General features: G+C 37.9%; 1 protein-coding gene across 1 annotated transcript in view; it reads left to right on the top strand.

Annotated features, from left to right (window-relative positions):
- The window catches only part of LOC147911668 (gamma-taxilin-like), a 33,731-nt gene that overhangs the window by 13,589 nt on the left and 4,270 nt on the right, over positions 1-15,872 (top strand). The window contains 4 exon segments of the mRNA XM_087427919.1: positions 7,739-7,909; positions 9,955-10,149; positions 12,759-12,878; positions 14,432-14,506. Coding sequence (XP_087284045.1) covers positions 7,739-7,909; positions 9,955-10,149; positions 12,759-12,878; positions 14,432-14,506 — 561 coding nt within the window.

Below are 15,872 nucleotides of genomic sequence, written 5' to 3'. Positions count from 1 at the left end.
TGTAATTCTCCCAAGTCCATTTCTAATAAATATAAGCATTGAATTACTAAGCAGAAGAGAGAAACTTTGTAAAGGCTGTGGGTATATATGTGAGTGGACGACTTACAGCATCCTTGCTGTTGTGAACTTTAAAGACACGTAGGCAATAGAGCCAGCACGCCTTAAAGGGCAAACGCTTTTGGTTTGAGTCTTGGCATTGCCACTGGATACCTACGTGACCTTCGACAAGTAACTTCTCTTAAGTCTCAGTTTGTACATTTTTTAAATGGGGGAAACAGTACTTAACAGAGGAAGCATGGATAGCATAAAGTAAATGCTCAGTAAATAATAGTTATTAAATGGAAAATATCTTCTCATTGCTTGCACTTGTTTGACTTTAATGTTTTCTCTTGTATTCATTAGTTGTGTTTCTGTATCTGTTGATTGTCTTAACTTTCTTTTACCCTTTTTGCTTTGGGGTGTTGCTGCACAGTTTTTAGTATAGCAAAGCAAACGTTGTTTTATTTTTTTTATTCAAAAGCCATGTTTCAAAATCTCCATCCTTTTCACCTACTCTCCTCCAAAATAGGAAAAAGAAGGATACAGTCCTTTTACTTGCCATATCAGTATTGTTCTTTTTCAATGTTATTTGACTGTTCTGGATCCCTTGAGATTACGTGTGTGTGATTTTAGGATAGATTTTTCTCCTCGCAAAAACGTCCTTGATATTTTGATAGGGATTGCATTGAATTTGTAACTGTCTTTTGGTAGTATTTCCATCTTCACAATATTCTGATATTAGTATAGCTACCCCCACCTATCTTTGACTCTGTGTGGAATATCTTTTTCTCTCCGTTTACTTAGCCTATTTGTTTTGGATTTAAAGTGCATGTCTTGTAGACAGTATGGAGTTAGATCATATTTTCATTCATTTATTTACGCTTATTGTGATATAATTGACGTACTATATTAGTTCAGGTGTACAACATGATTAGATGTATGTATATAATGCAAAGTGATCACCGTAATAAGTCCAGTAACATCCATCAATGCACATAGTTAAAATTTTTTTCTTGTGATAAGAATTTTTAAGAAATACTATCTTAGCAACTGTCTAATATACAATACAGCATTATTAACTATAGTCACCATGCTGTGTGTTACATCCCCAGGACTTAGAACTGGAAGTTTGTATCTTTCGATTGCCTTCACCCATTTTGTTCCCCTGCCCCTAGACTCTGGCAACCACCAATCTGTTCCCTCTGTGAGTTTATTTTCTTTTTAGATCTGCATATAAGTTAGATCACATGGAATTTTCTTTCTCGGTCTGACTCCCTTTACTTATCGTAATGCCCTAAAGTTTCATCTATGTTGTTGCAAATGACAGCATTCTCTTCCGTTTTTATAGGTCAGTAATATTCCACTGTGTGTGTGTGTCTGTATGTATATGACCCTTTTTTAATTCATTCATTCATCATTGGACACTTAGGTTGTTTCTATGTCTTGGATATTGTGAATAATCTGCAATGCAGGTATCTTTTCAAGTTTGTCTCTTAGTTTCCTCCAGAAAAATATGAGTCGAATTGCTTGATCATATGGTAGTTTTATTTTTAATTAATTGAGGAACATTGATTCTGTTCTCCATAGTGGGTGGACCAATTTACATTCCCAGGAACAGTGCACCAGGGTTCTCATTTATCCACATCCTTGCCAATTTGCAATTTTTTGTCTTTTTGATAATAGCCGTCATAATTGGAGTGAAATGGTGTCTTATAATGGTTGTGATTTTGGTTTGCGTTTTCCTGATGACTAGAGACTTTGAGCACCTTTTCATGTACCTGTGGGCCATCTGTGTGTCTTCTTTGGAAAAAGTCTATCAGATCTCTACATTTTTTTAAATTGGATTGCTTGGTTATTTGCTATTGAGTTATATGAGTTCTTTTTATATTTTGGATATTAATGCCTGATCAGATATATGATTTGCAAATAAATCATCTCATTCCATAGGTTGCCTTCTCGTTCTAATGATGGTTTTCTTTGCTCTGCAGAACCTTTTCAGTTTGATGTAGTCCCACTTGTTTATTTCTGGTTTAGTTGCCTTTGCTTTTGGAGTCAGATCCAAAAAATCATTATCAAGACCAAATTCAAGGAGCTTACCACCTGTGTTATCTTTTAGGAGTTTTATGGTTTCAGGTCTGACATTCAAGTATTTAATCCATTTTGAGTTGATTAATATATATGGTGTAAGAGAGTAGTCTAGTTTCCTTCTTTTGCATGTGGCTGTTGAGTTTTCCCAAAACCATTTGTTGTCTTTTCCTCATTGTGTATTCTTGACACTTTTGTCATAAATTAAGTGACCATGTATGTGTGAGTTTATTTCTGGGCACTCTATTCTGTTCCACTGATCTGTGTTTCTGTTTTGATTTTTTGTTCTGTTTCTGTAAAAAATGCCATGGGAATTTTGATAAGAATTTCATTGAATGTGTAGATTCTTTTGGGTAGTATGGACATTTTAAAAATATTAATTCTTCCAATCCATGAGCTCAGATATCTTAACATTTATTTGTGTTTTATTAAAATTCTTTCTTCAGTGTCTTATAGTTTTCAGTGGTGGTCTTTCACTTTCTTGGTTAAATTTTTTTTTCTAGGTATTTTATTCTTTTTGATGCAAGTTTAAATGGGATTGCTTTTTAAATTTCTTTTTAAACTATCTTTCTGATCGTTTGTTATTAGTGTATAGAAATATAGCTGATTTTTGTATATTTATTTTGTATTCTACAATTTTATAAAATTTGTTTACTAGTTCTACCAGTTTATTGTGGAGACTTTTAGGGTGTTCTATGTATAATATCATGTCATCTGCAAATAGAGACAGTTTCAGTTCTTCTTTCCCAATTTGAATGCCTTTTATTTCTTTTTCTTGCTTAATTGCTCTGGCCAGCATTTCCTGTACTGTGTTGTTAAAGTGGCTAGAGTGGGCATCTTGTTTTATTCCTGATCTTAGGGAATAACTTTCAGCTTTTTACTGTTGAGTATGATGTTAGCTGTGGGCTTGTTATACATGGCCTTTATTATGATGAGGTACGGTCCCTCTATACACACTTTAAAATTTTTTTCATAAATAAAATAAAGCCAGCAGGAATTGTTTCTCCATTTGTAATAGTCCTGCAGGACCTGCAACCTCAGCTTCCAGCTTTGGTCCCCCAGAACCAGGCAATCGGGGCATCTCCTGGGCAGCAGCCAGAAAAATCAGGGTGTCATATGAGTGCACAAGCTCTTTGCTGGAAGATACTGGTGATCAGGTGTGAGGCAGAGGGAGAGTGCAATGATGGCACCCCCAGCCTCTGTCCCTGGAGGGCACCTCAGTAGGCTCTAGATGTGTGTCAAACCAGAAGCCTGCCCCTCAGGCTCCAAACCAAGCAAATAGGCCTCTTTCACAGAAAGACTGGGGTGTGTGAGAGCCAGGTAGTCATGGAGTGTCTCCTGGGCAACAGTCATAAAACCTAGCACACCCAAGTAAACCTGTGGCACTACACGCATGTACACGCTCCCTGCTGGGAGATACCAGCCCTCTGGAGCACAGCAGAGGAAGAGCATGAAGATAGTACCCACCCTCTGAGGTCTCTGGAGAGGATTACAATGGCTCTTAAGATATATGTTTAATTAGAAGCTTGCTGCTCAGGCCACAGCTAATAGCCTCTTTCACAGAGAGACTGGCTGTTTCAGTCAGCTGCCTCTGTGTTGGGCCCAGGGATCAGTTAGACCACATGCATGGGTTCTTTAAAAACCATTTCTCAGATCCATGTAGCCTTGTGGGTCTCTCGGATGCAAGCCCTGTTGGCTGTCAAATCTAGATGTTTTGGCGACTCCATCTCTCACATCTCATGTCTTAAAAGTTGGGGTGCTCAATATGGGTTCCATATATAGTTGTAGATTTGGTATGTCCATAGGAGCAGGAAAATTTAGGATCCTCGTCCATTTCCGTCTTGAGCTAGAACCCTGACACTGAGAGTAAAAGGCACTGGCACCAGCCACAGGCCTGCAATCTGATGAGGGCTTTCCACCAGCTCTTCTCCACTTTGAATGCACCTCAGTCATGTTTTCAACCCATTCTGCCAGTCTCTGCTTTTGACTGGAGAGTTGAATCCATTTCCATTTAAAGTTACTATTGATAAGGAAGGCCTGATTTTTACCATTTTACTCTTCGTGTTCTGCATTGCTCTCTATTTTGTGTTTACTTAATTTTTTTGTAATAAAACATTTCAATTCTATTTCCTTTTTTGTATATTCTAAAACCATTTTTTTGTGATTATTACAGAAATTGCACTTAGCATTCTGAAATTAACACATTTAGCATTTATACCAGCTTAACTGCAAAAGCATCAAAAACTCAGCTTCTCTACAGCTCTATCACCACCCATTTTCAGTTATTAAGGTCATAAAATTACATATTTATGCATTGTGCATCCAAATAGACTTACTTTTTTTTTTTTTTTAAAACAGGTATCCTCTCTTACTTCATGTGAAAACAGAAATGGAGTACACATCACCATTACAATAATAACTAGCTTTGTAATTGCCCATGTATTTACCTTTACTGGAGATGTTTATTTCTTCATACTGCTTTGAGTTCTGTCTAGTGTCCGTTCAGTTCAACCTGCAGGTCTCCCTTGAGCATTTCGTGCAGGGCAGGTCTAGTGGTCACAAACTCCCTCAGCTTTTGTTTATCCAGAAATGTCTTGATTTCTCCCTCATATTTGAAGGACAGTTTGCCAGATATGGGATCCTCCACTGAGAATTTTGTTTTCTCCCTCCAGCAGTTTGAAGGCCACTGACTTCTGTCCTCTGAGATTTCTGCTGAGAAATTAACTGACAATCTTATTGAGGATCCATAGTATGTGAAGAGTTGCTTTCCCTCATGCTGCTTTCAAGATCTTCTCTTTGACTTCGGCATTTGACATTTTTATTATAACATGTCTCAGTGTGGGTATCTGAGCTTTCCTCCTTGGAATTCACTGGGCTTCTGGGATTTCTGGATTCATATAGCACATCAAATTTGGGAAATTTTTGGCCGTTATTTCTTCACTTAATCTCCCTGCCTCTTTTTCTCTTTCTTCTCTTCTTGGACTCCCACAAGGCATGTATTGGTCCAGTTGATGGTGTCCCACAGCTCCCTTAGGCTCTTAGATTATTCCTCAGTCTTTTTTTTTTATGTTCCTCAGAGTTCATAATCTCCATCATACTGTCTCCAAGTTCGTTCATTCTTTCTTCTGCCTGCTCAAATCTGATTTTGAATCCCTCTCATGAATTTCTCTTTTCAGTTATTGTACTTTCAACTCCAGATTTTTTGGGGCCTCTTTTTTTATATCTTTATGTTTTATATCTTTATATATTTTATATCTTTACTGATTTTTCCATTTTATCCATACATTGTTTTGCTGATTTTGTCCATGTCGTCTTTTAGTGCTTTAGACATTTTAAATACAGTTATTTTAAAGACTTTGGTAATTCTACCATCTAGTCTTCCTCCGGGACAGTTTCTGTTGATTTATCTTTTTGCTTTGAATGGACCATACTTTCCTATTTCTTTGCATGCCTTATGATTTTGGTTGTTGTTGAAAACTGGACATTTGAACCCAAGAATTAGATTAGATTCTCTTTCTTTACCAAGATTTGTTGGTGTTTTTTGTTTGTTTTGTTTTGTTATTGCTGTACATTGTCTCTTTCTTGGAGATCAACCTGAGATGCAAACTTAAGGTCTTCTCAGGACGTCTTTGATCCTGGGCTTGCATGGGGAATTTCTAAATTTCCCAGATAATGTGGTTGCTTTTGAGTATAGTAGTGCTTAAATTCCTGGCTCTCCAAAGGAGAAGCAGTGATAAATGAAAGTGAAAAACTAATAATAAAATTGGCTCTGATTCCTTAAATTTCTGGCATGCTTCTTCCTATGGAGGCAGTTGCAACAATGGTGACCCAACTCTGTGTCTGCACCTGCATGATCAGATGTATTAACCAGTAGTCAGAACACAGATCCCTGATGTTTGGAGAACTGAGCCTTTATTGCCTACTCTGGCTCTTGTAAGCCACGCCAGCTGCCTGCCACTGGGCGCTGGAATGGAAGAATGAGTAGGCATAACCATGCTATTGTCCTAAATGAAGCAGAATTAACCACAATTTACTGGCCAAGTATTGCCTGGAAGGTGCAAGACTTGGAATAGACTTGCGAGTTCCAGATTAATTATGTCAGACAGTTTCTGATGGTGCAGTTGTTGTCTAGATGTGGAGACATATTCCTGGCTCTCTCTATCATACCATCTTCCCTGACATCACTTCAGGTCTTATTCCTTGACTGTGTCATTGCTGTACATCCCTGGCTGCCCTCTGCTCTGATCACTTCATGTGTCATAGGACCTCTAAAGACACAGGTACAGATATCCCATTCATACTATCATAACCACCATTGGTCCATCATACTTGGATTTGTTCTTTGTAACCATTGCAGCCAACAATACGTTGACCCTCTATTTTCTCCTTGCCCATACACCTTCTCTGTTTGTTTGTTTGTTTTTCCTTTAGATTTTATACGTAATAATAATCACTCTCTTTGGAAATGCTCCTTTTACCCTTGTTCATCCATTCCACCTAGCTGGAGAATCCCCACTATGGGTAGTCAAAAATACAACCAGGCAGATTAAAATGCAACTACTCTTCATTGTGGTGTGGTCGTTTTAAAACCTTTCTCCACAGGCACTACACTATTATAAAATATCCAAGATACATATCTTTTTAGCTACTATAAACCCTCAACTTCTCTCTACCTCTCTTCTCAGCAGATGCTTTTATGTCTTAGAGAAAGATAAGCCATCAGATTGTCAGTGTCTCCACATCAAATCTATAAATTAATTGCACCTCTGCCCATCGTCTGGGACTCTTTTGTTCACTTTTTTATCGTTAGTGGCTAGTGTCTAGCTCAGTGTCTAGTACGTTTATAGCTCAGTGTAATGTGTCACCATTAGTGCAGTAGGGCAGTCACTTCTGAACTGCCAACACTGGCAATTTGTTGTTGCTTTTACCATTAAAGAATACAATTAAAATAGACGTGATAGTATGTATACTCATTCTGGTATATCGGAACCTTTGGAGTGGGAAAGAGAGAGAGTTATAGATGACGTGTGCGGAACCCAGAGCCAATTTAAATGTGCTGTGTTTATAGCTCATTGCAAGTTAAGAAAAGCAAAACTCTTTTGTTCCTGCAGGTGTTTCAATGAACGTATTTTTAGTAGCTGTACGTAAGTTGCCTGTAACGATTGTTGATAGGTTTCTTGGATATGTCACTCTTGTTCTTGAAATGTTTGCCTTGTCAACATTTATTCTTCATGAAAGCTTTATTGAAGTGTCAGTGACACTGCCATTTTATCTGTTGGCATAGAATAGAATAATTTGATCTAACTCTAAAATTGCGTCTCTCGTTCACAGACTCCTGAGTGCTGCTTATTTGTTTCAAGAAAGTAGGCTTTGTATGTTCTTGTAGAAAAGTAAAACTAGATGATGTTGATTCATAGGAACTTTTTCTAAGAGCTCCATTTTTGTTTTTAATTTTAAAAAAGACATTGAGATTGGTTTTCTTCCTACACTAACTTTGCTTAGTTTCCTATCACAACTGAAGAAGAGAGTAATAGAAAATGTTGCATGATTTTTCCTGCTATAACTCAAAGGTTCTTACTGTACTTCCTAAATATAAAGTGCTTGTTAATTTTAGCTGGAGGAGAGCAGGAATGTTCAGAAACAAATGAAGATTCTGCAGAGGAAGCAAGCTCACACTGTGAAAGAAAAAGTTCACTTGCAGAGTGAACACAGCAAGGCTATCTTGGCAAGAAGCAAACTAGAGTCTCTTTGCAGAGAACTTCAGCGTCACAACAAGACATTAAAGGTTAGTTGGTTCACTTTGCTGTTTTGCAGGAAATACTTAGGCTTAGTTGTAATAATGGCAGCTGGTTGATAACTTCTAGGTACACTTGCTCTGGTAGATTAGGTTCCTGAGCAGAGGACTTTGTGAGGTCCTCAAAGAGGTACTACGTTGCTTTTGTTTTGCTTGGGCTAATGCTGAGTGTGAGGTGATTGTTCGTCTAAGACTCACTCTATTCAACTTCTGGTTTTGGATTCAAGGAAGAGCTCCTAATATGCCTCATAGTTGATCACAGGAAATCTAGATCCTGTTGATGTTTATATCCATAGCCCTCCTGCTTCGAAAGCTCAAGACTGCGCAATATTCTGCTGACCAACAATGTGTAGTTGATTACCGTGTCCCCTGGATAAGGAATGAAATGCTTAGCTGAAATGAAGAAACTGGTAGCAACAAACTTGAATCAGAATGGATTTGAGAAGGAAAAGTAGGTAGCAGACCTTTACTCTGGTTGCTAATTGATGAGTTCAAATAACTACTCTTTGCCCTTCTTCAGCTATTCAGTTGCTAAATATTTTAGAATAGTCCTTATACCTAGGCTAATTATAAAGGAAGAGGGAGCAGGTATCAAAGTTTGTATAACAGGGGAAGAAGGAAAATACAAATTTTACATGTATTTTACTAGAAACTTCTAGAAAGCATCTGCCTCCTATAATGCGAACACGTCTGCCTTTACCAGTAGCTAAGCAGGTACAGTTTGAGTATGATTTAGATTTAGCAAGATGTCCAATTACCCCTATGACAGCAGACTCCCAAGGACCTAGAATATAGGACAACTCATGGAATGAATCCTCATCTGGTGTGAGGATATTTGTTCTTTGCTTTGAAACCTTGGATTTAGATGTAATAAAAGTAGATTTTTTTCCTCTGTGGGAGATCAAAAGTTGGCCACCCTGAAATATGTCTCTTTACCTTGATTATTTTCTCTGAAAGGAAATTGAACCTTCCCCCAAACTTACCCCTAAAAGTGACAGACTGGCAAGGTCCTTGCTAAGCCCGTTCTTTTAAAAGTTCTGTTTACCAAGTATTTACATTTGTAAAGGTATCTCTCTCTGTGTGCTGGGAAGAGGGGGGGATGGCTTTACTTGTAGAAACTCTTATCATTATGCAAGGAGAGGCCTTAAATCTACATACTGTTGATTACTTTGATTTCTGTCTCTCCGGCCACATTCTCTATAGGTGGCCCTGCACAGAATTGTCTGACAAACATTTACATTTCTCTCTTCATGTGAATTTTCTTCTTCCCCTCTGAAATCCCAAACCTCCCACCCCCAACGTCCTCCTTTGTCTTTAGCTGAAGATAGTATCTAAAATGAGAATCTCTGCCATTTTGTTGAGAAAGTCAGTTACCCTGGTTTCTCCCATGTATACAGGTTATTAAACTTGGTATTGTTTTCTCCTGCTAACCTGTCTTTTTAATTATTTGGCCAGCCGTAAGAACCTTAAGGGAAGGGCCATGGGGGATTCTCCCTCTTCCCCAACACCTCCATAACAAGTCAGCATTTGGACTGGACTGATAATTGTTTAGGTAAAGGTATTGTGAGGCTTGTATCCTAGGAAGACCTGAAAGTAAGCTTTATAAAATAGATTCCATTTGTCCTTTGCCCTCTAGGGAATGGGAAGTGTGACTCAGAAAGTGAGCTGCTAGATGGGACATATATCTTCAGGCTCGTCTAGGATGGTGCCGTGCCTAACTAGTGAGGAGGATGGTTGGGAAAATAATGTGGAAGAACATGGCTGTGTGGAGAAATTCCCTGCTTGTACTATAGTGTAGTGAATATCTAGATGATCAAGCAACACATTTTCTAGCAGGGACTTCGCATCTCTCTCTACTTAGGAAAACCTCCTTGCTCTTAAACGAGAGCTTTCTAGTCATAGATAAGGAGAAGAAATTGCAGTTCAGGAGCAACACTTTGGGTAGCATTAAATGAACCCACATCGCAACAGCATAATCTTTTGAGCATTTTATCTATAGGTTTATACTATTAACAGAAATTGTTTTGGATAATAAGGAAGAAAATATACAGCAGGCACGAGAGGAGGAAGAAAGACGTAAAGAAGCAACTGCACATTTCCAAATTACTTTAAATGAAATCCAGGCACAGCTGGAACAACATGACTTACACAATGCCAAACTCCGCCAGGAAAACATCGAACTGGGAGAGAAGCTGAAGAAGCTCATTGAGCAATATGCACTGAGGGAGGAGGTAAAAACATTTGGTTTATGTAGAGAGCATTTGACTATTACTGTGTTACTATTGCCGTTTCACTATTCATTACTGATTTCAAACTGTTGGAACAATGTTTCAGAACTTTCATATACGCGTAGTAGAAGTCAGGCATTTATTAGGAGAAGATTAGGCACCACGTGACATGAAGGACTAACTGGGATCATCACTTGATGGCCCAGGAGTCAATAGATTTGGATATGTGAGGTAATTTCTAGGAGACACGTTAAGTACTACTCATTTTCCATGTGATACTGGAAGATTGTGATTTTAGCATACAGATCGTTTTTCCCATCTCCAGCCTAACAATAAATAAATATTGGCCCCAAAATACCTAATGCCTCAGACTTCTATGATAAGAAGTATACTGCCCTTGCATTCTACCTCCTATACTGTTTGGGAGGAAGAAGAGCCTTTTTCTGACCCATCGCCCAGTCTTCGTGGAGGCCACACTCCAAATGAAGTAAAAAGTTTACAGGAATGACCTATGGCTGCAGAACCCGGTCATTGCAATTATTTTACAAGCTAGCATGGAAGTTATGTGATGTCTAGATTAAAGCAAATTGGTGACAACCTGCTCATTTAAGTTTCCTTACTTTCAGAGGTCAAATGTGCAGGGTAAGAGGTTTTGGGTTTTCCACAGGGTGCATCCCCTGCCTTCATTATGTTTCATGCTAGTCAAGTGTTGTTCTTTTATGTGTGTGGTACCCCTTACATAAACAGATTAAAGTTGCTAGTTAAAATAGATCGTGTCCAGTTGAAATTGGTTAAAATGGTAAATTTTATATGTGTTTTACTACCAAAAAAATGGTTCTGGCATTTATCCAGTTTTCAATTCATATTTTAGATTGTTTTAATTTGTAGTTTTACATACAGCCTTTGAAACCATTTTTAAGATTCTGAGTATTTTTCTTTACCGTTCCCTTCCATCTTTTAACAGTGTTCTGACTTCTTATTATGGAAAGTGTCAAACTTAAAAGTAGAATACATCACTCAGCTTAGCGGTTATCCTCTTGTGTGACCAACAACCCTTGTTGTATCTGTTTTTAAGCAAATCTAAGATGTTACGTTGTTTCACTCAGTACAGTTTGAATGTGTATCTTGAAATGACAATATTCTTTCTGAAGCAGAACCACAATACTGTTTTCAAACCTAGAAATGCAACAGTAACAGCTTACTCAAACACCCTGTCATTCTCATTTCTCTGTCCCCCTTTTTAAGATTGTTTGAATCAGAGCCAAACAAGGCTTATACATTTCATTGGTTGTTATGTCTCAAGTCTTTTTTATTGTATAGATTTCCCTCTCGTTTTTCTCCTTGCAGTGTTTTTACTGAAAAAACTCTTTTTGGACCTACAGAGTTAATTTTATTTTTATTAGACTTAGTTTATCAAGTATTCATTTTCTTAAAAGGAGTCTTTAACTTTTGTTGTTTTTTAAGAAAGCCTAGGAGCTGGCCCGGTAGCGCAAGTGGTTAAGTGCGTGTGCTTCGCTGCCGTGGTTGGGGGTTCGCCAGTTCAGATCCCGGGTGTGCACCGACGCACTGCTTGGCAAGCCATGCTGTGGCGGCGTCCCATATAAAGTGGAGGAAGATGGGCACAGATGTTAGCCCAGGGCCGTCTTCCTCAGCAAAAAAAGAGCAAGATTGGCAGATGTTAACACAGGGCTGATCTCCTCACAAAAAAAAAAAAAAAGAAAGTCTATGTTGCTATTAATGTGGCAAATTTGGAAGGTATATGTTCAAGTCATATTACTTGTAAGTCTTGTTTATTTTACATATTATAGAATTTTCTCTCTTTTTTTGTCATAAATTAATTCAGTAACCTAATCAAACTATTCACCATCGAGGACAGACCTGTGCCCTTCTCAAAACTTCATTAGGTTACTGATTATCAAGAAGCATTTCTTCCTGTCACATGGGATAGCATAACTAAAAGAGCTACTATTCTCCTTCTAAGAAGGATGTTCTGATGACTTTGTTGTACATAAACACCACTCAGCAATTTAGTTTGGGAATATTACCGACCTCTTCTCTTACCAAGTGTCTCATACGTGCCAGGCACCAAGCACCTTAAATAGTTTAACTCTGCAAGGTAGATCTTTATAGAGAAGGGAACTGAGATTCATGAAGGGACAGAATTTGTCCAAGGCCATCCACTGAGCCAGGATTCCTACCATTATATCACACTACTATCTACACTAAGAAATTTGGGTAATTTAGTGAGGAGAAAAATGTCCAGGAATTATGTGTATGGTGAATGAGTTTAGTAGTTTGCTCTCCTTGCCCATTTTGTTCTTGATTGTTGGAGCCTAATTTTCAATGTAGAGCGGAAACAGGAAATTTGACAGGAATAGCCCACCTCCAAAATGGCAGGCATGGGGTAGCACTCAGAGGGAATCATTCTTGCAGGTGCAGGATGATTTGCAAGGTCATGTAAATAGATGCTTCTGCAAAGATATGGACAGAAAGACCCAGTGTTATTAGCTAGGAAAAACAGGGAAGCAAGTTGCTATAACTTGTATTATTTCTCCTTACCGTCGTGTACCGTTTTCCAGTAAGTGATGGAAGAATTCTTATTTTTCCTGTAGCATATTGATAAAGTGTTCAAACATAAGGAACTGCAACAGCAGCTTGTGGATGCCAAGCTTCAGCAAACAGCACAGCTCATAAAGGAAGCTGATGAAAAACATCAAAGAGAAAGAGAATTTGTAAGTTGTATTTCTTCAAAAATCTTACTGCCAAAATTGTGATCAAAGCTATTTAAAACATTTAAACTCATTCATCAATTACATAGACCTGGGGCATGCAATTTGGTTTTTCACTCTCTAGATTGAGAAATATTGGAATATAGTCAGATTTTTATTTCTGATGAAATTTTCATATAAAAATATACTGGAAAAAAAATTAGTGGAAAGACCTGAACACATTTGATTTTTCCATATCTAGAATATTATCTTGATGTTTAAGTAATGGTCACCAGATTCAAGAATTGTCACTTGTTTGGCAGGTTAGGCTTCGAGAGCTAGGATCAATTAAACTTCACACCAAGTTTCCCAAACATGGATCTCCTACATTTTGTTACATTTTTTCTAAGTAATTAACTTGAAAATAGAGAAAGTGTTGAAACTACTCTGGTGTAATTTTTCATAAATTTTAACAGAATTCTCTATTTCCTAATCATGCAGCATTCTTGCCTGCATATGTGCTCAGATGATTTGTGTCTTGGTAACTGTGAAAATAGTGAAATCTCATATGGAACACATGCAGATTAAACTATATATACTTAAATATAAAAAAAAAATCTGTAAAGTGAGAAATGATTATAGTAATGGTGGACTGTTCCATCCAGCATTTTGTTCAAGTAGCCTATGCCCTGAGGTAAGCATGGTATGGAATACTCCTCAGTGTTCCTCATGATGTGAACAACTTATACCAAGTGGGAGTCTAGCCTTTAGAGAGATGCATTTTTTACAGCGTGGGCCTTCAGTGTAAGACAGCAATGATACCTGATGCACAACTGAAGAAACGGGTGGTAGTTCCAACTTGGAGGATAGTTTGTATGTGTGTGTAAACGTACATAGTCTACACACACACACACACACACGCACCCACACCCCACACATATTACGTGTGTATACTATCTTATTGATTTAATGACCTTTTAAGGCTTGTTTGGGCTATGTCTGACATTTTACTTCAGAAAATCAAGGACTGAATTTCACAACTGCCTGCTATGCAACTTTACTTGTACAATTTTCTTAAAAACCCAGGTATATTAACTAGACCCTCCTCTCCTCAACTTTTTGAAAGGCAATCAGAACCCTGATCTCTGTTTTCATTGCTTTGCTGCATACCCTTTCCAGCTGCTTCATCTTGCCTCTCATGGAGTAGAGGGTCTTTCTAAACCAGCCAGGTAATGTCAAGATTCCTAGCCATGTTTTCTGCTTCTGAGTATAGACATCTAAGTATTTTCACCTAAAACACAACCATTTATCCTTGAGTTTTATAAACCTTGTTGTGCCTGTAGGGTACTTTTTCTCCTTAAGCAGTTGAAAGATTCTCCCTAAATGTTGACAGGTGGTACACTTTGCAAAGATAGATGTAATTGGTAATTGATATAATAGGATGTTTCACCCATTGATGTGTGATTCTTCCTAAAATAATGAAAAGGAAAGGCTAAGCCTGAGTATCTGGTCATTTGACATTTTTGCCACTCGTGTAATTACTATTAGTATTTTGCCAGAATGTTTCTGTTTTCTAGTTATTAGAAGAAGCAACAGAATCAAGACACAAATATGAAGAAATGAAACAGCAAGAAGTAGAATTAAAACAGCAGGTAACTTGGCAACAGAAGATAGTAGAATTTGTGAGTCTCCTTGTTCCCAGCAAGAGCCAGTTAAAACCAAAGAATAGATCTCTTGTCCTCTTGGAATTTTCCTCTTTATTTAGGGTGACCAGCTAATCAGAACTTAACTAGGACTTTTCTTTGTTTTAGCACTGTGAGTCCTGTGTCCTGAGAAACCCCTCAGTCTCAGGCGAATCAGGATGGCTGGTCAGCCTATCTTCAGTGTCCCCTCTATACTATCCTAGATATTTTCTCCAGTGTCTCATGAATTTTGTTCTGTGAGGAAAATAAAACAGGCAGAAAATACATATTTTGTTCTATGTGTTGTTTAAAAAATTGCATAGGCACACACAGGTCCACTTCCAGGTGTGTCTGTGTGTATTTTTTTTTGAAAAAATTGGGGTTTTCCCTATTTTTTGAGTTCAGTCCTTTCATGTCCTATTGCAGTCTCTTATTTGCTTTCTTTGTGTGGAATAAAGGAAGCAGAAGCTGCATCCTCACTTACAGAAAAAATACAGGAAAGATTGTTCTCCCCATCTCTGAAAGTTTACTAATACCTACCTAGTTTCTACAGATGGGAGCAATTAGGTATTTATGTGTATAATTTATTCTCTTTTAGTTAGCCTAGATTGCATTCTGTTGAAAAAAGTAGTACTTACTTTAAAACTTTATTATATAATGTGTAAGGTGAGGACTCTCTTCTTAAAATACGCTAACACATTGAGACTGGCATCCTTCTTCATGAGCAGCCCTTTTGAGTGGCGTTTATCTTTGGAAACATTTTATAATGTGATATTACATTAAGCTGCCCTAACTTACAGTGAAAATTGAAGAGGAGTCAAATACCAGAAGTCTTTTGAACTTTCCACCATAAGTTATGATCCCACTAGCAATCTTCTGGAAAACTTAAACCCCTTATTGGCCGTGTACACTCTGTTGTCCATATAAATGGAGAAGAGAATCAAAGTGGAGAAGGAATAGAAAGTCCATATATGGCTTTGAAAGATGTTCTTTAAGGTGGGAGTCATTGACAATTTCTCCAGTATAAGTCACCAGAGGGTCTTTTTACCAAGTTCACAGGCCAGCTCTGATTCTGTTGTACTGTTGTTATCAGTGCAACTTCTGTTGTCTGTGATCTTTGTCGCTCTGAGTTTTCTTGTCTGATCATTAGTTTCCTTTGCTGTCACCTCTTCCTTTTCCTGCTCCCTAAATGGGGCTGTGTTTCCTAAGAATCAGTCTCATTCTGTGCCTTTACCACATAGTTTCCAGCATTTGTTGATGATCTCATAGTCTGTTGGTGTGTCTTGACCTAAGTTTTGTAGTCTGGTGTGAGGGTGGTTGCCACTTATGAGCTACG

This window comes from Ceratotherium simum, chromosome Y (assembly GCF_057802395.1).
Source record: "Ceratotherium simum simum isolate JZ-2026a chromosome Y, ASM5780239v1, whole genome shotgun sequence".
Classification (NCBI taxonomy): Eukaryota; Metazoa; Chordata; class Mammalia; order Perissodactyla; family Rhinocerotidae; genus Ceratotherium; species Ceratotherium simum.
This window is presented reverse-complemented; position numbering and strand designations above follow the sequence as displayed.